Below are 22237 nucleotides of genomic sequence, written 5' to 3' on the forward strand. Positions count from 1 at the left end.
ACACTGAAGGAAAATTAAAACTAGTGTAAGTGCTGCCTGTTTGCATAACAGCACATTTGCTGTTTAAAAGGATTACTCATCTGTACCAAAACAGGGGGAGAAGTTAATTTCAATGATGTAGAGCTTTCTATTTCAGGGAGGCCTGACTTGCACATTGTGATAGATTCAGGAAGAAGTATAATTCATTCTTAAATTGTTAAACAGCACGTTAGGCCCAAGTATCTAAGTAAAGATGAATGGGCTCGTTTGTAATCTTAAATGAGCATGTCTGCATGTGGGAAGGTTGGGACAGGAGGCTGGGATAACCAGTAAACAAAGGCTGGGCAAACAGTTGCTTTTGGTGCTTAGAGAGTAACCAAACTAACCTCAGGGAAAGAAAAACTAGCCCTGTGTGGCTGCAAGGAGATCTCACAGGTCCTTCAGTTCTCCTGTGCCATGTGCCCTACAGCTGGAGGGAGAAAGTTCTCCGGATTTCCAGAGTGTAGCAACTTCCCTTTCTTCAGCAACTTTCATTTCTTCATAATCTAAGTATTTCAGCAGGAGGTAGGGCAGAGAGAACTTCCATGGCATCTGAATAATGCAGGAAGGTGTCTGGGAAGGTTCCTGGTTTCTGCAGCGCTGCTCAGTCTGATGAGGGCGATAGTACTCATAAGAGCAAGGGCACCGGTGTCACAGGTGTGCTGTACAGTGGAAAATGCAGAAGCCGAAGCTGATAGGTCTGAAGTAACACATGAACCATGAAACACTGCACTAGCAGAATTAAAGAGGGAAACACTTCCCCTGTCCTTTCTCTGGGCATAAATCTTTGTCGTAGTTTCAAGCCCTGACTGGTACTTACAGTGAATTAATTTGTTTCTATGCCCAGATCACAAAATTGTTACCCCATTCCCTTCCAAATATTGCAGAGGTCTTACAGGGACATGTGCAAGAAGTCTTTGTGCCAACCACGTCATTGTCATACAAGCTCTGCGTTGAGGCCTAGAAGCCTTACCCTGCCCTCCTCTGCAGAGGACACTTCTTCCTGAGTGAAAGTAAAGTATTATTTTTTTTCTGCAGATACTGTGAGTTCAGGCATCTGTGAAAATAAAGGTTTCGTGGAATGGGACCAAAACAATCCGCTGTCTTTTCAGCCCTGTGACCAGTTAATAACATTGACAACTCAAAAGCCTGAGCAATGGCCGCATGATTCAAAATGTTTGACTCAAACCCTTCCAAGCACAGAAAGCAGATGTGCCTCGAGCACCTCTCAGTTGCCTGTCAATCCCTGCAGCTGGAGGTGAAGGCCTTCTCCATCAGCCAGGCTCCAGAGAGTCCCAAATTACCACTGACCATGAATCTGCCCTGTAAAAGCCCAGTGTCTTCCTCAAAGCAACACCCACCTCTGTGTCTCAGGAGACAATGACCAGACCCATCAGCTCTGCTTCCTGCAGGGCCCCTACTTAAAATCAAAAACAAGCTCTGGGCTGCTCAGCAGGCCTGATGTGAGCACTTCTCATCAGTGCTCTCAGCTGCCTGGCAGCAGCCTGCTGTGTGTGCCCAGCTTGCCTGGGGAGGGAGGGATGCAGAGCTGCACGTAGCAGTGGGTTTTGTAGCTGTGTCCCCATACGCAATTGCTTCTAAGCAGGTGCTTCAGCTCTTGGTGTGTGATTTGTGGGAGGGGAAAGGGCACAAAACAGATGAGGCTTCATCTGTTAGCTGTGGCAATACAGTCTGCTGTCTGCAAAACCACACTGTGTAAGCTCAGGGGAATACAGTTCCTTTGTGTCCCATGGCAGCTATTGGGGGGAACAGCTGTTTAACTTAAAGTGTACAGGCAAAACAGTGTTTAAAGACACGTTAAAAACTTGACAACCGCTGAATCTTGTTCACTGATATTTGAGGGAAAATACTTTTGGTCCAAGCCAAATCAATTCAAAATAAGCTATAAAGCTACCGGTGGCTTTGCACCTGCCTCTGTGAAAACGTGGCTGAGCCACTGTTCCCAGAAGAGATGGGGAGGGAACCTTCCCTCTGGGAGAAGATCCAGCCACGGCTGTGTGGAGACAGGCTGCGTGGTTTGCAGGGAGAGGATGGGCTCAGGTAAATTCTGCTTTCCCTGAGCAGTTGAGTCCTATGGATCCTGGGACTGCAGTACCTTGTTAAGCTGATCTGTGCTGTGGATCCATGTCTATGTTGCCCTGTTTCTCATGTATTTGCCTCTCTAAGCTTTAAAGAAGATAATCCTTGGGCTTCTCTGTCCGTGTCCAGCTTCTACATATGTTTGGTTTTGAAGAGGTAATGTTTCCTGTGTGCCTGTTCGGTAAGGAAATGTGCAGTGGCTGGGGTGAAAGCTCAGCTGGATGTAAGAAATCCCAGCCTTGGAAAGTCCTTGCCGTGCTGCCAGTGGTCACCAGCCGAACGGCATCCGAGGGTCGCTCTGCTCGGATGGTGAGGCTAGAAGGAAGAAATGCAGTAGGCAGACCACAGGAACGTGTCCTAGGGAAAAAAATGTTTGGGACCGCTTACCTTAAGCAGGCCTGCTGAAGCTTCCCTTCTTCTTCGCACAGATTTTTATGTACAGTTCAATATAAAGAAAACTATTTCTTGACTGGTGGTAATTTTAAGTAGTTCTTGGCTGGCACTGTTAATGTATACACTGTATATCAAGTTTATAGCAAGGTCTGTTAGCAAGCTACCAGCCTAGTTTTTAATCTAGAGATAATCTTACTCTCGTTTATATGTTTGGGCTATATTACTTTGCCCAGAGTAAGCACAGCCATTGGAATCCATCCAGCTCACCTAACAACTTTCATTAAAGAAAATTGTCCTTGTAATAAAAATTACTCAGTGTGACAAGACGCCATAATATATTTTTTAAAGCCTCATAAAATTTTGTAGCAGTTAATGCCACTTGTTTATTTTGTGAGATTTTCTTTTAAAAGTAAAAATTGACTTAAGTGTGACGATATTTGTAATAGAATGAAACAAACATCTTCCGTCTGGGCTCGTGGAGGTCAGGCTGGAGCAGGAATAGAGCAGGGTTAAGGAAAAAAGAAAAACTGCTCTTTGAAACGTGCATTTCCCTGTGTTTTGTATTTTGTTTGTGAGGTTGCTTGAAAGTGTGAGTTTTCAGTAAAGGGAAGTAGATATGTTAATAAAGTCTTCTAGCTTGCTGTTCATGATATGTGAGTCTTAAACTTATAAAACGCAATGATCATGCATGGATTTTTCTACAGCTATTGGGAGCAGCTTATCTGAGCATCATCTCTCCTAGCTACAAGGACTGCACTAGGTACGTGTGGGCACTGCATCAGTGAGAATAGGCATGTGCAGATATAGTACCTGGAGCCTGTCCTTGCCTCTTCCATCCATCAGAGATACAAGACGACTTCTAGTCTGTGAGGCATTTCTTACCAATGCAGTGTAGAGCAGGCCACTTGCTACAAGCATGAAATGCTTTGGTGTACGGTGTTTTTTTTTTTTTCCTATGGAACAAGGTAGAGCAGTGTAGGAACTGCTAGGCCGCCTGCGGGTGTCATTACAGAAGAAATTGGAAAACAAACCAGGGCGGTTCAGAAAGGTAGATGATGCCAAAATATAAAATCTGCAGCACACAGGTGGAAGACAAACCTCTGGGATTTTTCACAGTCTCATATTCTCATTTCTGTTGAAACAGAGAGTCACGGGAGATGTATGAATATTTTCCACTGTTTTGGAGCCATGGATTTTTTTTGGACTTTCCCATGTTTTGTAGCTCTGGTTTAAATAAATATTGCAGGATCTAATATTGCAAATGCTACCGTATCTGGAGTTACTGGTAGGGGAATCAGATCAGACACAAATCTTTCGTGTGACAGTTCCCTCCTTTTATTATAATGAGCACTGGCAGCTACTCTTTTACCTAACTTGTCTTTGGTAGAATTATTAGGCCATACCTTATAGTTTTTGCTTGAAGTGAGGACTATTTTTCTCTTCTGTGATAACGTAACAATGGCAAAGGATGATCTGTGATGTTAGACAACAGTGGCGGTTGCCTTTTTTTTCCTCTCCTCTTTATTTTTTTTCTTCTTTTTAAGTCTACCCACTACCTCATGAGGAAGGCAGCTGTACTAATAATGAACCTAGTCTCTATAGAATCTTCTTATTTGAAAAATCTGTAATTGAGTGGACCAAAATTCTGGTTGCTTGTGAAGATCTGTTCATAAGGGCCTTGAAAAGGATGATGAAAAAGCGTGCTAGACAGCAAAAAGTACTAAAGGCTATATTGAGCAGGCAAACCTATGTAGATATTGTGGGACAATTAGACTTGTTAGGCTAAAGAGTAAAATGCATTTGTGAGAATAAAATCCTGGGGAATGTTAAATAAAGCTTTGAAAAAGGTAAAGAGCTTGCTAGCAATACCTCCAAAGAAAAGAAGTCAATTTGGGTTATCTTTCAATGAAGGTAGGTATAATTGCTTGAAAGGGGAGGTGCAGAACTTAGGTAGTCATAGGGATTTTGCCTGCTTTTTCTTCCAGCAACTAAAACCCTAAAGCATAACTGCTGGGTCAGCACCATGCAGGAGAGCTCATAACTTATTTATTTGCCCTGTTCCTCTTTTCAGAGAGCTATTCCAGTACTGGGCTTCCCTGGCACCCTATTCAGGGGTGCTTTTATACTGTCTGCCTTTTCAGCCCTTACCTTTTTTGCCTGTTTTGGAGTCAAGGAGGACTCCACTACACAGCCTGCTGGTACAGGGCGTTGGTGTGTGTTATAGGACCACTTGCTGCACCTAGGCAAGCTCCTGCTTGGTTCCCTGGGGTCAAAGTATATAAACCTGCAAGGTTATTTGGCTTTGAATGATCGCTTCCTTTGCAGTTTTTAGTGTATGAGATTTTAAGATTAGCTAATTGCTTAGATTTGACTGGCTGGCTTTTGCTTAGAGAGGCTTGTCTCCTTGATCTTTGGCTGATGGCAGCAGATAGTACGAAGCATTAATGAACAGTCCCTGGCACACTGTGAATGGGGTTTGCTGTCAAGTCAGAACTTCAGATGCCTGAGATCCACCCATTAGTGATTAGGCTAGCATCAGCTCTTAGCCCATTTTTAGGATTCTCTTTGGTGCTTTGCTCTTTGATGTAAAGTCAGCTGTATGCCCCTCACTCTCTGTGTAGACCAAGCTTCTATTTCCACATCTAAACAAGCTATCCATTGTTTTGATCACTCAGTAATCTTTTTCTGCAGCTTTTCTATCTGCATTCTTGTTAATCATGGTGACTGCAAATGTTTGTGCTATTTCAAATGTGGCCTCAGTCCATATTCAGTAGCATGAATATTTCCGTATTTAAATGCAAATATCTCCTCTGATAAGCATTTTATGTAGCCATCCAAATATATACAGAGGCTCTGCCTGCCTTACTGGCTTGGAGGGACATCTGGCTAGGCTTTTTGCTCTTTTTTAATCTGTGCATGAGTGGATGGTCCTGTTTTGTGTTTAGAAGAAACCAAACACAACTTAAATGCACTGAGTGCAGTTTAATTCTAAAAGTAAATTGTTCCGTGTCTCTTCAAAGCTACATTATTTTTCTGCAAAATGCCTAAGAATCCCTGCAGCCTGTTCTGATGAAGTTCTCCCAGAGGTCTGCTAGTTGACTTTTTTCTTTTCCCCTTTCTCTGCTTCTTTCCTTCTTTGTCCTTTACTCCTCCATCTTCTCCTGGTCCCTTTTTTTTTTTAATTACTCCTAAAGTTTGAGAACATCTTCGGCAGTCTTGTTTAAGACGTTACGTTTAAACTTTGGGTTTGAACAGAATTATTCTTATTTCTTTCTTCTTGTTACTGTATTTGTTAACTGTTCAGGACCTACCTTCCAAAAGCATTGTTTTCTGCTAAAGAAAGAACTGCATCTTGAAGAAATTACTTGCTACAGTGTTTTACTTCCTCGTTTTCATACAGAACACCTGAAGAAACGCCTGGAAGATTATATGGCCCAGTTCCCAAACGTGAGAATCCTCCGAACCAAAAAAAGAGAGGGGCTGATAAGAACTCGGATGCTGGGGGCCTCCATGGCAATAGGGGATGTCATCACCTTCTTGGATTCCCATTGCGAGGCCAACGTCAACTGGCTGCCGCCCCTGTTAGGTAAGCGTGGTGGTGCTGAGTGTTGTACGTGGCTGCAGACTGAACTGGTAAAGAGCTGGCAACACATATCTGTGTTTTTTATTTCTACCTGCTGCTGTATCCTCACGCTGTGAGTAAATGGACAAAAGCACGAAATATCTTAAAAAGGAAGAGAAAAAAAAAGATAAGTGAACTGTTGGCAACTTGTTGCCTTTATTTCAAGATTTTTTTTTCTGTGCTAGACTGTTCAAAAATCCTATTGTATGCTTAGTTTGATTAAAGAGTAAAGATCATATTCTTCTATTTCCTCACTAAACAAAATCTTAAATAATTCACAGCTTGATAGAAGAGTAAACTATAGCATGGTCATTCTGCGGCTTGCAGAGAGGAATTGCTGTATGATTCAGAAAAGATCTTTATGTACAGATTTTAAGTAGCTTCCAGGTTTTTTCTCCTGTATAACTATATTCAGCTTCATAGTCTGCTACCTTGTGGAAAATACTTCTTGTGAATAACAGCTGCTGGTATGTATTTGTGGAAACGTGTAGTCCTTTCCAAGGCAGTGCTCCATCTTTAAGGAGGCATCAGTTTTACAACGTTAGTTTGTCTCAAGGATGACAAATTGAAAGGACAGTGCCTTCTGTATCTGGTATCTCTGTGCCTCTGGCCAGCACCACCTCTAGTCAGGTGCTTCTTGAGGAAATTTCTGTTTAAGTAGCGAGCTCCCTTTTTTGTTTGTTTTTGCAGTGCTCAGCTGAGTGGAATGATGCTATCTGGATTTTGTGCTTGTTTTGGAGGGGTGTGTTCTCTGTGATCTGTGCCCTGCTGTAGATTTGGTAGGTTTTCCAGTTGTACGCACTGCTCTTCCCACGTTATTTAGAGTGGGCATCTGGCAGTATCCAGGTCACTTTGGCTGCCAGATACGATGCTGTATGAAAGTAGAAACTTTCCCCTAAAGAAAACCAAACTCCTTTACAGCCCTATTGCAAGCAATGTGTCCAAGAGCTCTCTGAGGTGTGGCTTTGTGGAGTACGCTGGCAGCAGCAGTCAAGTGGAGGTTTGAGAAAGAAGTCAGATTTGTCAGCAGGATTGCTAGATGGTAATGCTGTTGCTTTCACAACAGTTTGTATCTGGTAATAACATAAAACATTCGCTGCTTCTTGAGCCCTAGGGAGGGAGGGCAGAATTAGCTCAAATGCCATTTAAATGAGAACATGTACAGTGAGCTTTAATTTTGAAGCACAGAAAGGATTTCTGTTAGACGTGTGTTGGAAGCTGAGACATCGTTTGTCGCCTCGGCTCTGAAAGTTAACTTCCAACAAGAGACCTTCTCAGTAATAAAGTATTTAAGAAGTTCCAGATGTTTATTCAGGAATTAATCCTGTTTTGTATTATTTGATTGGAAGAAAAGGCTGAGAGGAGGAGGTGAACTTGCATTTCTTGAGCCTGCTGAGAGTAGTTATGCCATTAGTCTGGATTGCTTCCTGCCAGATCCTGGCATAGCAATTAAAGCGAGGTGGTACAATGGGTTATTGCCCTGGTTTTGAATCTGTGCAGAAAGGGTTCACATCCCGGTCACTCGTTAAAATGAGGGCTGTTAACTAAGTACGTACCAGATTGTCATTTTTTTTTAACCTGGTGGTTTGGGTATCTGTGGTGGCATGTCTGTGTCTTTCTATTCTGCCTCAGCGTGATGGTCACGATAGCAAGAGTGCCGGGTGTTTTGATGTCAATAGTTTTAGCTCTAATATCCCAGCTATCTCAGAAACACCAGATAAATTGACATAAATTGGAGCATCTGCTCAAAAGAGAATGAAAGGGAAGAAAGCTATATTGCTCTCGGACATGTTCGTATTTTGGTGCTCTTTTCGGTAATTTGATGGTCAAAAGAACCAGCTGGTGCAGGTCTTCTAATGTGTTTCTCCAATCTTCAGATCGCATTGCCCGAAACCGCAAGACTATCGTTTGTCCAATGATCGATGTTATTGATCATGACCACTTTGGATATGAGACTCAGGCTGGAGACGCAATGCGAGGTGCATTTGACTGGGAGATGTATTACAAGAGGATCCCTATTCCTCCTGAGTTACAGAAACTTGATCCCAGTGATCCCTTTGAGTAAGTTACTGAAACGCAGCGTGCTAAGAGCTGGCTAACAAAGTAACACCCTGCTACAGGGTTGGTTTACACCTCCGTGTATTAGAAACCAGAAGCTGATTGTAAGCTACTTGTTTTTTGGCAGCTGTTTGCTTTGTTGATTTAAAAGAACTGTATTGTGTAGTAGCTGTGAACACTCTCCTTTTCATTGCTATTTTTGCCACCTTAATTCCCGCAGAAGTTAACATTTCATTTAAAACTGTAATGTGTAACATTTAATGTGGTCATTTATTACTGAGATCTTTCAAACATAACTTAGTATCCCTAATGCTCTGCCAAAAACAACAAGCCAGTGGCAGCTTATATGTCATTCCCAGGTGGGGGGAGAAGAAAACCTAGCAGAATAATTACAGCAATTTTGATGATTGCAGTGCATTGCAGAAGTAAATCTGTGATCAAGTTATGTTCTGCTGTTGCTGTGCTTGCCAACATTGAGACAGTTCTGCTGTCCTTTTTACTTCTGCAGCATAAAGAACAACAACAAAAAAACACCCTTGGAGGTCAAGCTCAATGACTTGATCGTACTACTGAGACAAAGAGCACTAATGTGCAGGATATGGGTCCCTCTGGAAGAGGTTATGTTCTGTCACTTAATGGTGAACTCTCCTGCCTCTTTGGAGGAGAGGCATTTATTGCTTCTGAAATGAGCCTGCTCTGGTCCTCCTCATTTGCAAGTGGGAAATTACTAGATAATGCAAAAACAATTGCTTGTTCCTGCAGGGCTGCAAATGCACTGTGAACTCCGGGTGGTGAAAAGAATGTTTGTGAAATCTTGCTTTTGTTTTTTAAATGTTTAGCTAGAGATCTGTATCTTTGAATATGTTTGTAATATGGAGTCTGGTTTTTCCTTAAGGTCTCCTGTAATGGCTGGAGGACTGTTTGCAGTCGATAGAAAGTGGTTCTGGGAGCTGGGAGGGTATGATGCAGGTCTGGAGATATGGGGAGGAGAGCAGTATGAAATATCCTTTAAGGTGAGCTATTTTCTCTGGAAATTACTTTTGTTTTGAAAAGTAAGAATTGTTCTGAGACACAGAATGTGAATGATCTATCTTGTCCTTGCTTTTGCGTGTGACTAAAGGTGAAAGAGCTGGGAGTAGTAAGATAGTGTGCAGAAGAATCAGCGATGATGAGGGTCAGTTTTGGAGCGTTAGCTGGGGTGCCCCCGTTCTGTGGTCACAGCTGCAGATGCATGTGCTCTTCCCAGCAAGGGTAAGTCAGCTTGCGTGGAGCTATCTGTAACTGTTAGGCTTTTTGCACTCACCCTAGCAAGAAGATGAAATATTCTCCTTAAGTGAAAGGGATTCAGGCATCTCATTGCTCGCCTGGTTGGGTACCTCAGGCCTGAACTTGAGTTTCCCAGCGATGAGAGTAACTTACTGTCTGTGCTCAATCCATCTGAGTCCTGGCTGCGAGGAACCGAGCCTATTAATTACCCTGAAAGAAATCATCAACAATTGGAATAATAGCGCTGCTGCTGGCAGTGACTTCACATCATTATCTACCTGGCATGGGGACAGCTCTGTTACTTACTACTTGATCAAGCTGCTCAGTTCGAGGGCTTTAAAGTAAGAGTTAGCCAAAAGCACATATTAATAGTAACAAGTCACTGTGACCCATAAAGACCACAGGTAGCTGTGTTATCATGGAATATGGCACTCTGAAATACGCTCTAGGAAACCCACTGGGATGCCCCACATCGCTTCTTTTCAGTGATGGGAATCCTTCCCATAGCCTGTGGAGGATTAAGTAAAGATTTCAACATTTAACTCGGGGCCACAACGTGGTTTCTCTTTCAGAGATTGAATATATGGTGGATATGGAATATCTGGGTATATGAATATATCTCATAGGTGTCTGGATGCCACTGAACTAAGCTAGTTGGCCTCAGCACAGGCCCAGAAGTCAGCAGCAATGCTAGTATAGTGCACAGTTTAGCTTCAGCAACTGAAATTTTTTTCTGTCTCCCCTGACAAAAAGTCATGGATGATCTCTAATAAAACAGATTCTGAGATCTCAATGCCTCTGTGCAATTCAAGGCGTATCAAGCTATATACAGCAAGCCGTATTACCATGCGTATGTACAACGTACCACCATACAGCAAACAATTTTTTTCATTCACAAAAAAAACCACGAACTACTAAAGCCACGGCGGAGATCCCTTCTCCTCTGTAACAGCATCAGGGAGGGCGGGAGGGACTCGCTCTTTGGGGATGTCATTACAGGTAGAGCCATTTATTCTTTGTGTTGCATGTAATGAAATTGTGTAACGGTGTCATTCACTGCAGGAGGGCTAGTGACAGTATTCAGCCTCTTTTCCTCGGCCCTTTTCAAAAGTGCTGGTTTCCAAGAGTGATGACACTGGCTGGGCAAGCCCTTTGTCTCTAATGCCCCAGCAGACAGTCACACTGCTTGATCTGCAGGAAATAAGACTGCTTCCTTCATCTGTTTGCTTATCCTCTCTGAAGCACGCTGTGTTTTATTTCAGTCCAAAGATGGTAATTTATGGAGGGATAAGTTTGCTTTAATTAATCTCTTCAGAGAACCCCTTTTTTTTCTTTCATTGTGCAACAGAAAAATGAAGTTTTAACCGAAAGAGGCTCGGTATATTTTCAGAAATTGAGATAAATTTGATACATTCATCTGTGGCTGATAGATTTAATAATTCTGCTGGAATTGCAAGAATAGAAGGTTTGTTCATAGAATTTATGAAGCTATGACATTTCCTGGAGAGCTTAGAGCTATGTTCTTACCTTTAGAAGCAGACTGAGATTTTGTAATTAAAGGGACACTGTCAAATAATTTAAAGCTCTGGGTATAGGCGTGGGGTACCTACTTTCACATTATTTATTATCTAATGCGAATTCAGATTCTAAGTGTGCCGAATTTACAGCTCAGCTTTAACAAAGAGTCCATTCCTATGGCTGGGAGTTGTGGGGGCAGGTAATGGTGTATACTGGTGGTCTTTGAACCACTGCATCATCTCTGGCCTTCTCAAGCCTCACCAGGAGGAGATTTTTTTTTTCCCCCTCAAACACACTCTTTTTTCGGCCACATATGGACTGTACTTTACAGTTTTTTGCCTTTATTTTAAAATCCAGAACTATGTTGCTGAGAGACTGCAAATAAACAAGTTTATTTAGGAGCCTCTTGCCTTTCTGTTCTGCGATCATATGTATTTCTGTCGTCAGCTAGCTCTGCTGCATTCATAGAGGGGAACGTTCAGGCTGAAAACAAGCCAGCAGAGAAACCATCAGTCTTTAGCACCTCAGGAAACATTTAACCAGGGGATGGATCAAACTCCATTAATAAAAGCCTTGTTTCTTGGATGAAGTGTGTACACAAAGCTTCACTAGAAAACATAGCATACAGTGGGGACAAAAAAAATTTAGACAAATGTTAAATTAGAAACAAATTTCCTAACTTGGGTCCTAACCCTAAGCACTGGCAAGCAATCTCGATCCCTTAAAACAGGAATTTCTAGATTAGAAACAACAGAGTCAGTCTAACCGTTTAGGACAAAAACGTGCACTTCTGACTTGTGTATATCCAGAATAGCTCAATGTATATAACCCAATTCTTCAAAAGGTCTTCCTATGTCAGGTCATGTTCAGATGCAACAGGAAGATTTCAGTCTGGAATTTTAGTCGCTGGCATTACACCCGTTCAAATGAGCTGCATCCTTTTGTGAACCCTGCGTGCAGGATGCTCCAGGCGAAGTGCTCTGCGGGTCTGCGTGGCGCGAGAACCATTTTCCTTCATCTCAGTGGATTAACAAATATTAACCTTTGAGTGCATTCTTGCATTTTGAAGAAAGGATAAAAAAGCATGCACAAGTGTTTCTGTGCAGCACTGGCTACATTTCCTTTCTGCTGTCCCGGACTCTACAGCCGTAGTTTCTCTGTTCAGTGGTCACTTCTGACGCCGTTTCTGGTTGTATCAATGAAGTTAGTGCTGATTGTGGCCTTCGCTGCTTATTCCAGGCACATACTCGTGCTGCTTTCCAGCAGCTCACGTTTGCCCACACTGAAACAGGCCTGGCATTTTGCTTTTTCTTTTCTTAAGCAGCACATCCTGCTTAACTCTAAGGCTCTCAGCTGCGGTAAAGGGTGGCTTCTTTCTCCCTTCCTATCCCGTTGATGCAGAGATCGGTTTCAGACGGTCAACTAGAATTTTTGCTCCCTGTTCACCCTATGTGCTTGAGTCAGATTTCAGAGTAGCCTTTTACCAAGCACCAGCAGGAGAATGGACATGCACACACCCCTGTCCGCCTGTGAAATGCAGTTATTGGAGAGTGCTATCATTAATCTAAAATGCTCCAGACGATAAGGAGGAGCCGTGCTGGTGTGTGTTGTGCAAACACACAGATCCCAGCGCCTCTTTAGTCACCTCAATCTTTTACAGAGCCATAAGTCCCAGCTGTAACGGCAGCTGATGCTTACAATGCAGAGAATTACAATTTTCCTGAATTACTGTTTGCCCTTGCTTTCATCCTCTCACTTACCTCGTTACGCAGAGAACCCCCTTGGCTTTTCCTCCGTGTCCTTTTCTTCCCACCTTTCAGTGTATGCTCAGACATCCAGCCAGCTTCTCTCCATTGATCCACCCCATGCTCTTTATATTTGTTGTGCCTTGCAGAAGCAGCTTTCTTTCCAAGGCTTGGCTCACTCTTTTGTGTGTGCGCGCTTTTGTGTTTTTTTCTTCCTGTCTTGGGAAGCATTGGCTCATCGTGCTGCAGTCTCTGGAAACCATAAACCTTGTACACCCAGATAATTTGTGTTCACACACCAACTGCGGTATTGTATTGTGTGTTTGAGAGGAGAGGTTTAGCTAGCTGTCTTACGTGACATTGTTTTCTGAAATGGCAGAACGGGAATTGGATCAGAATAACATTCCCATGTAGAGAATAGGTGGCGTGTTATCTTGTGCTTTCATAGCAGGCTAGCTAAGTCAAAGGCTCTTGAGTCACTCTATGAATATGGAGTTATGGCTCCCCAGGCCACTGAGAAGACAGAAATAATACCACCTGTGTTATTTACTTCTCCTGTATATGCTTTAATGGTTAGGCTGAGATTGTAGCCATAGAAAAATCTGCTGCAGTATTCCCACTGACCTCACTGTAGCCGGGTTTTCAGTTAATTCCAGCAGATCTGTCAGCTGCTAGATTCCTAACTCAAAATGTAGATTGGTGAAATTGTGCCTGGGGAGGAAGAGAGATTTCCTGCTCTCTCCTGATGAGATCTGATTAGACCATTTTGTAAAGCCCAGCCTGCCGGACCAGCTTTAATTCTTGTTCTTGCGGCGTTGCAGTAAATTGTTGTTTGGAATTAAATGCATCAAGCTCAGGCTCTGATGTCTGCTGTCATGTCAGCCAGAGAGGTGAGGCACCAGCTCACCCTTTAATAAAACTGCAACGAAAAAAGAAAAGCAGCTGGCTCCCCGGCCTAAGGAGGACGCAGTAAGCGGCAGGCAGTGTTACAGCAGAGGCACCAGGAGCTCCCCCCAGACCAGCGCCGTTTCAGCTGTTTGGCAGCGCTGTATTTTTAGCAGTGTAAGTTCTGATGTGTCATGCCTGTGAACTGTGGCCTTGTTTAAGAACAACCAAATATTGCCAGCTCAGTGGAAGTGTTCTCTCAGCTAGCGCGCAGCTATTTTGGGTTTGCTTCGCTAGCAGTTATTCCTTGACAGGCCCTCAAATGTGATTCCCCTGACCTTTAACTCTAACTTTCTAGTGCTTTTGTTAGCTGTGTTTTACTGATACATGTCACACTCTTCCCCTCTCTCCTTTCTTCCAGTTTTATAGATAAGGGCTGGTAATTGTCTTTATGGAGGTTGTAATGAGTTCTGTCACCGCACAAAGAAGCTTGCTAATAAAATAAATCAAAGCAGCAATGAATGAATGGAAAGCACGCTTTTAAAATTAGATTTGTACTGCGAGTGCCACACTGTCACTTGCAGCATGAGACAATATTAAAAAAGCACTGAGTTGGCAAAGTACCTGGAAAGGGTCGCGGAGGTCTGCTAGCAGGAATTACGAAGCCTTCTGCTGGCTCCACGCGGCAGCGTTGCAGCATCACTGGGGAGTAAATATTTTAAAGCATGATTAGGAAAGGAGCATGTAAAACTGATCTTAGATTTTACTTATGCAGTAAGTCAGTCGAGTGGCTTTTCTTATCATATCATTACATGGGTTTATGCAGTGTCTTCTGTGTGCCTGGAGTCTTCTTGTACCAGCGAGGAGCTCTTGGCCCCACCTCTCATCGTTCTGTCTAGCCTCCCGTACCCCTTCATCCCGGTGTGCCATACAACGTTTGGGCAGGCAGCAGGGCTAACAAGCTGGTGTTTTCGTTCAGGGTTGCTTTACCCTAAAACGCAGCTGGTTGTGAACCAACGGGGCTTACTTGGTGCTGGTGCAGTGTACGATGTGAAAATACAGGTTGGTGAGGGGTGTTTCCACCTGTGCAACTGAGATCTAGGCTTTTCATCTGTTCCTGCAGTTTTTTTATAGTTCCCAGGTTCCGGACAGATCTGTTGCAGCTCTTACAGCTTTGTACAAACCCTCTATGTCATAGAAACAAACAAACAAAAAAATCCCAAATTCTTCTTTTCTCGGTCTACCTGTTAATATCCTAGTGGTGAAATCACATCATGGCCCTCTGTAGTAAAAAACACAGCAAACAGAGAGTACAAAGCATTTCTAATTCCACAAGAAACTTCACAGAAGCTGAGTGCAGGTTTCTTTTTTCATATTCATCCCTTCTGCACCAGACTCTTAAGACACAGCAGGGACAAAGGGAATGAAATTCTGTAGAAGTGTTTGTCAACTTTCTTCTTGTCTCTCTCTCTCACCGTAATGGCATGTAATTAAGTACCTTGAACTTTAGAAGTTGTCTGTGAAAAATATTCCACTAACTGAGAGCAACCAACCTCCATTAAGTTACACACAGTCAGCAAATGACTGTAATTATTAGGGCCAGTAGACAGAGCTGAAACTCCAGAGGACTTTAGTGTCAGAGCTAATAATTATGCAGGAGCCTTGGCCAAATATTTCTCTTCCGAGCTAAGTATTTAATATTGTCACCGTGGAATATTAATAGAATTGCCTGCTATGTGTGAAGCTGTTGGCTAAGCTCATCGTACGGTGAACTGTGGTGGCTCAAATTAGCCACAGTGAATGGAGAGCTCAAGAGCTCTGCATCAGCTTGCAGCAGCAGCAGGCCTTCTTTAATACTGCTGCCTTGGGGGTATTAACGCAAGATGTAGGGACAAAACGAAGGCCATTCAATGTCGTGCTTCAAGAATTCAGAAAAGCATTTGGCTTGCGTAGCAAAGAGTACTTTCTTTCACTGTTGATTAGATATCTCTGGGAAGCACGTATCGATATATTTCTTAAACCTAATGGAGGAGATTAGCTGCTTCAGAAATGTCTCCTTTGGTTTCACTTGTTTGGGCAAAATGACTGCACCCGGGCTATAAATAAGGAATAACAGAAAGTTGTTGCAGACTGTTGGCACAAAGTGAAGTCTTCCCAGATGGGGAAGGAAACTTCTGGGTGTAATCCAGACATTAATCAAGCCTCAAGGTAGTCATCTTTAACTAGCAGTGTGTTTCACTGACTTTCTGAGGACTTTTTTTAAGGCAAATTATGTTTTCACCAGGAAGGGATTTCTGCTTAATTGTAAGGTTGCAAGAGCAATGAGTGCCTGTCAGCAATAAAACCATAAGAGCGATATCCCAGACTTTGCAGTGATAACCACCAGGAAAAGTAGCAGGTCTTTTACTGCTTTCTGGCACTGGAGCAGGCTCGTGAATTCCCCAGAGCATTTTGCATAAGACCTGACCTGTACTGTAGACGTGGCCTCCCTTATAAACAATCTATAGCCAGGATCTTATATGGCAGTCCAGTTTAATCATTATGATCGCTATTGCTGTAATAACATATGTCAATTGAAAGTGTGCTGTTCTCTGGATTATTTTCTGTTCTTTCCTCTAAGAAACACAAAATTAAACTGTTTAGACATCGGGCTTGATAGTGCTTGCAGTAAATCAGGGCTTGCATGGCTCCAATCAAGTAGTTATAGGATTTGAGACTAAAGCAAGGAGGGAGGATATTTCAGAGAGAGTGTACTTTAAAGTTAAAAAAAAAAAAAAATCGGGGTTAGGCTTTTTTATAACTTGAAAGTCTTTCTTGTTTTTTTCTCCATATAACCAAGAGTGAATCTATCTCTGCTGTTTCACAGGTATGGATGTGTGGGGGTCGTATGGAGGACATCCCTTGCTCTAGAGTAGGCCATATCTACAGAAAATACGTTCCTTACAAGGTTCCAACGGGAGTCAGCCTGGCAAGGGTAAGTGGCAGCAATGTTCCCCCTCACCATGCGTGTGATCAGACAGCAGCCCCTTGGAAGGTTTGGCAAAGCAAAAGCTCTTCTATTTTCTCCATCTCTTAAGCTACAAAAGATGTCCATCCGCAATGTGACTGTGCCATTGTCTTCCGTTACCCCACAACGGGAAGAAAATTGAGGCTTGTAGTACACAAATTGTACTTGTACAAGGGTCAAATGGAGCAGTTGTTGCAGAGGAGGATGTCTAGCACAAAGGGAAGAGAGTCTAGGGAAGCTACAGACACGTACAGACAGCTCCATGCTCAAAATACCAGCTATTGCTAGGTGTTGAGAAAGAGCTTTGCAATCAGGCACTTGGTATGGAATCACCAATAAAAAAACAAGGTACAGTTTTATTTGTATAATAATTCAGTCATTTTAGTTGTGCTCTCCAAGAGCAGCAGGCTTCAGCGTGCTGATTGTCTTTCGGTGATTGAAAGACCTCTCAGTTTCAAGCATCACAGACCACTGAATGAGCAAGCTGTAATTCTCTACGATGGAAGTTCTGTGCCATCTTATTTTTTAATCTAGCATACCCCAAAGAGGAAAGAGCCTTTGCTTATTGTGCAGTAGCTTTGTCCAATTAATTTCTCAAATTGAGAAGGGATTGCATTGCCCTCTGGTGGGGAGAAGAAAAATCATAGGAGCAGGAAGGCTGCAAAACTATAAACCACAAGAAGATACCTTGCTGTCGTGCAGTCTTACAGCTTGCACGGTGTTAAAATGTTTCTCAGTTTAATAGCATTGCCCTAGTTATAGATTTGAGTTTATTACCCAGCCCAGCAATGACCTGTCAGAAGGACAGAGCATTCTTCTGTCTGTGCCATCTCTTCAGGAAGGAGCTATATATTTCTTTCGATTTGGTATTTAGCTCTTGCATACCCCCACAGTGCTGGAAGGAAATGGTGGACAGGTGCAGAGAAGGCTGTTTCTTGGCATCTAAGATTATAAAAGTCACCTTGAGGTGAACGCCTTCTCTCGTTTTGTGTAGGCCACGCTCGGGGCAGGGTCGGCACGCTGCTCGTTCTTAACACCCGAATTTATTTTGGCAATGGGTGACCACTGCTGGACTGACTGCCTCCAAGCGAGGTGAGCAGTGCTGTTGGGTCGCTGAAGTCATGACTACACGTGGCACATTTCTGTGTGGCACCAGGGCTGTCCCTAGTAGTGTCAGAGAGCACTCCGAGGCCCGACGGTCTGCTGGGTGCCTGATGGCAAGCAGCAGGGCTGGCTCAGGAGGGTGGTGTGTGGTCATTGCTGGGTTGGAATCACTCGGTTGGATTAGGGCAATGTTTTAGCATTACAGCGATACTTGAATTCAGCGTGTGCAGATATCTGAGTTTTTCCCAGAAGAAGAGAAGTCTCATTGCAGAGCCAATACAAAGCTGGAGTTAACACTGATGTGACAGGCGTGATTTTGGGGGGGATATTGGTTTGGTTTTGTGGGATTGCTGTGCAGATCAATGTGAAATACTCTGCTGCCAGGGAGTAAACCCTTTGCTTCTGTTCTCAGTGGTCATCCCCTGAAAGCTGCGTATTCCTACCGTATCTCAGAGTTTCTCTTAAACAGCTTTTTACACAAGGAAACCAAAAAAGAGTGGTAAGAATATTGTGAGCTGAAGCTTTCCAGAAGGGAGTAGTACAAATCCCATTCCTAGGTGAATATAAAATACAATAGGAAAGATATAAGGAAGAAGCTTCTTGTCAGGGACCTTTAAATGGCCAGTGGTATTTACCAGCATCATTCTCTGAGTTGCTTTTTTTTTATTTTGAAAAATAATAAAAATAGAAAAACCAACTTTTGATTAATGTTGTTTTTCTTAGCCACAAGGAACTAGATATAATGGCCAAGTGCCAGGATTCTGTTTTGACCTCAGCTGAAAATATCTTTCTAAAAGTCCCCTGGAACTAGAGAATAATAAAAATAATCTCTCTCCTAAAGCTGGAGAGAAAGAGTGGATGTGAATGAAAATCCTTCCTGAGCAAAAACAGGAGAGCTGTTCTGAATGCTAATGTCAGTAGTTTGTACAGAGATCTCTCACCTGTGTTTTTTTTTCCCCCTGGTTTTCCCACATGGCTGTTACCCCCACAGAACCTGAAGCGGGTGGCTGAGGTGTGGATGGATGAGTACGCAGAGTACATCTACCAGCGCAGGCCTGAGTACCGGCACCTTTCTGCAGGGGATGTCACGGCTCAGAAGGAGCTCCGCAACAACCTCAACTGCAAGAGCTTCAAATGGTTCATGAGCGAGGTGGCGTGGGACTTGCCCAAGTTTTACCCACCGGTGGAGCCTCCAGCAGCTGCCTGGGGAGAGGCAAGTTTGGGGTCTGAAATGTGCAGTGGGCAAACAGGCTCGAAGTGTTTCAAAGACCAGAATTCCTGTACCGTTATGTTGGCCTGCTCAATGAAAGCAGTGAAACAACAGTTTCTATTAGTGCAGATATAGGAGGGAAAAAAACAGGAAAAAAAAAAAGAGAGAGAGACTTGGCTTGGTCTGCATGTTATGTATTTAGTAAAAGGCAAAACACGCCAACGGGGAGAACTAGGAATAGGAGGCAGCTGAGCAATAGTAGAAATCTTGTATTTCCAAAGGGCTACACAACTGTTCTGAGCTGCTCTGCTCATCGGTTTTCCCATCTGAAAGCCAGGAAAGTCATCCCTGGTTTGAAAGTCAGCTGTGTTCTGGGGAAGAGGCACCTCAGGAGTGAAGTATTGGATTGTCGTACACAACACAGCAGGCTCTACAGTTGTGTAGCTAATGATTTTTGCTGTGTCCTGCAGGTTATTTTACAGCTGGCAGTGAGTCCCATTTTGAGTTCCTGTGCTTTCTTCTAGCTGCTATCTGCCAACTCAGATATATAGTTAAACGAGGAGTCGTAAAACTGTTTCCATACAAATACCACCACTATTTGAGGCAGTTTAAGTTTTGAGGCAGTTTAAGTCTTCTTTTATTTTGTCTGTCACTTGATAAGAGCAGGAGATTCAGTGACTAATTTGCTGTTTCAGATTCGCAATGTAGGAACTGGACTGTGTGTGGATACCAAGCATGGAGCCCTGGGATCCCCACTGAGGCTGGAAAGCTGCGTGAAGGACAGAGGAGAGGCAGCGTGGAACAACGTGCAGGTAACAGTCCCCCTGATAACTCTTCTCCTCGTAAATAAATCTGGGGGGAAGTTATGAGAACAAACAAATGTTTGAGAAGCAAGGCCATTGCAGAACTCTGTCGGGTGAGCAGAGGGTGCTGTGCACTCCGAGACTCACATGCTGATTTTACTTGATGGGTTTGGTAGCCCGATGTGGCATTTTTGCTTGTGGCAGGGCCTGGAGCCTGGCAGACTGTGCAGGGCTTTTACCTCCGCTTTGAAGTTCTCGGAGTAAACAAAAGAAAGCACAAGAAAACAATATGCCAAAATAATAAAAGAAACCAGTAACAAGGCAGCTGTAATATGTAACAAAGTGAATATTAACTTCAAAGGTTGTGCTGAAAGAAGTGATAGAGGAGCATCATGCATATTAATAAAGCTGCAGGAGCATTCAATAACCGCTCGCTATCATCCTCTTGACAGGAGGCAAATACATTATAAACACCCAACCGTTGCTGGAGAGAGATGAAACCAGCCGGGCTATAGATTCACCCTCTCGACATATAAGGTGCCAGAAACGACAGCTTTATTGTAACAGAAGGGAGGGAAATATTAGTTTGTCTAAAGTGTAGTAGCTGAGCTGAGAAAAGATCAAGAAAACAATGCCTCTATTGCAGAGCCATGCGTAACTCTTCAGGGGAATGGCTTCAGTACTAGGAGATAACGTGTTGCTGCATATCAATTTTGATGCATGAAAACTAGAAACCAATTTACTCGGGCACGGTCCAAAACTAAGCCTCTGTTGTGTCAGGAGGATCTTAAACAATTAGTGTTGGCTTATGTTGAGGAGGAGAATGCGTTTTGGGTTTTTGTGTTGCCTTGAACCTAAATGATTATGGTAATTTCTCTCACAAGAGAGGCTTAAAGGGAGACGGGAGCAAAGCAGCTTCTTTATGCCAAAGTTTTTGGCCACACTGCTTCAGGTAGTAGCGCTCTGCTCATTACCGGTCTTTCTTACTGTCCCACGAGATCCTCTCTGAATTGAGAGCCATTCCCTCACCTGGGTCCAAAAGGAGCCCCCAGAAGAGCCCCTTTCCCTTGGGGTCTGGGGGGGGGGGCATGCTGGCCAGCAGCCCTGCAGCTCCACATTGACTGGTGCTGGTCACAGGGGACGCCTGCACTTTTACCAGAGATGCTGTTCTGTCAACGTAGGGAGCAGAAGCTTCACACCAGCACCTGCATTTAAACACGTTTGTTATCTCTTGTGAGATTCAGCCTTACAATGCTTAAAGCATATGCGATAAGCAAAGCCGTGATCATCATAAGATGCAGCTAGACTGTGCTCCTGTTTCAAGCTGTGGCCGAAAGCAGGTGCTAGGGGAGCCGAGCATTCACGGGGTAGTATATCCACCGACAGTTTCCCCCATGTTCTGACACTATAGATTAAAGATGTGCTGGCATCCAGCAGCTTTCATTAAATACATGATTTTGCCAGGCATTTGATAGGTTATGCCTAGTCACTAGAGCTAAACCCCTTTCTCTTCTTTTCCGTGGTATCCCTCCTTTCACTTCACCCCAACAAAAAGAGGTCTGGAAGGACTAAGTCAGTGCAGGGTCGGTAGAAGAGAGCACCAGGAAGCACTGACCTAGCGTTTACCCTTCCAATACTCCTGTGAGGTGGGATGGGAAGCTGTGGACCTCCTGGTGTCTGGTACCAGAAGGCACGGGGCAAACTCAAGGTGACTGCAGGCTGTCTGTGCAGACTTGGATATTTACTGCCGGTGTTAACTCAGAGCTCCTGTAGCTCTCCCCCTTTTTTTTTTGCTAGCTGCGAAGTGCTGTAATTGGTCAGCTGCTCACTTAGTCCATGATGTATGTCTGCATTGCAGAGACATTCAAGGCTGCTATTAGTACCCGAGCTAACTAGCATGGCCGTGTGCAGCAGCGCAGCCTCATTTAGCATGCTGCGTGGCAGTCGCGGGGTAGCTCTTACGGATCCCCCTAGTTAGCAGTCCCTGTCCCCAGAGGGGGAAGCAGTTTTTCTCCAGGATAGTTTTGTCCTTTCCCTGAAGCAGTCCCCACCCTGCGGGCGAAGAAGGCGATGTCGTTGTGCTGGTGGAAGCGCTGTGCCCAGTACCTGCCGTCCTGAGGGTCCGCTTTGTCCTAGCAGGTATTCACCTTCAGCTGGAGAGAAGACATCCGTCCCGGGGACCCTCAGCATACCAAGAAGTTTTGTTTTGATGCCATTTCCCACAGCAGCCCTGTGACCCTCTACGACTGCCACGGGATGAAGGGGAACCAGCTCTGGAGATACAGAAGAGTGAGTGTGTGCGCGCGTGCACACGCATGTGTGTTCGTTAAGGTGTCAAGTTGCCTGTAGGCACCTGAGTCTCCTTCAAATGCCACCACCCGTGTTTTATTTGTCTCTTAGTGACTGTGCCATTAATTACCCTTGATCAGAAAGAGTTGAGTGCCCTGCTTCACGGGTTAGGAATGGTGAGCGCAGCTTCTCCAGGGCTTGCTAAGCAAAAGGGCATTG

At 43.9% G+C, this 22237-nt stretch overlaps 1 protein-coding gene across 3 annotated transcripts in view; it reads left to right on the forward strand.

Annotated features, from left to right (window-relative positions):
* Positions 1-22237, forward strand: part of GALNT10 (polypeptide N-acetylgalactosaminyltransferase 10) — an 87661-nt gene that overhangs the window by 58831 nt on the left and 6593 nt on the right. For 2 of the 3 annotated variants that reach the window (XM_083798613.1, XM_083798615.1), the window contains exons 5-11: positions 5912-6097; positions 8011-8194; positions 9087-9204; positions 16472-16579; positions 18708-18929; positions 19622-19738; positions 21866-22018. In XM_083798613.1, coding sequence (XP_083654739.1) covers positions 5912-6097; positions 8011-8194; positions 9087-9204; positions 16472-16579; positions 18708-18929; positions 19622-19738; positions 21866-22018 — 1088 coding nt within the window. The remainder of the gene's footprint in view (positions 1-5911; positions 6098-8010; positions 8195-9086; positions 9205-16471; positions 16580-18707; positions 18930-19621; positions 19739-21865; positions 22019-22237) is intronic. The other variant, XM_083798614.1, reaches the window with a different exon arrangement.

Source organism: Anser anser (genome assembly GCF_964211835.1).
Source record: "Anser anser genome assembly, chromosome: 14".
Classification (NCBI taxonomy): Eukaryota; Metazoa; Chordata; class Aves; order Anseriformes; family Anatidae; genus Anser; species Anser anser.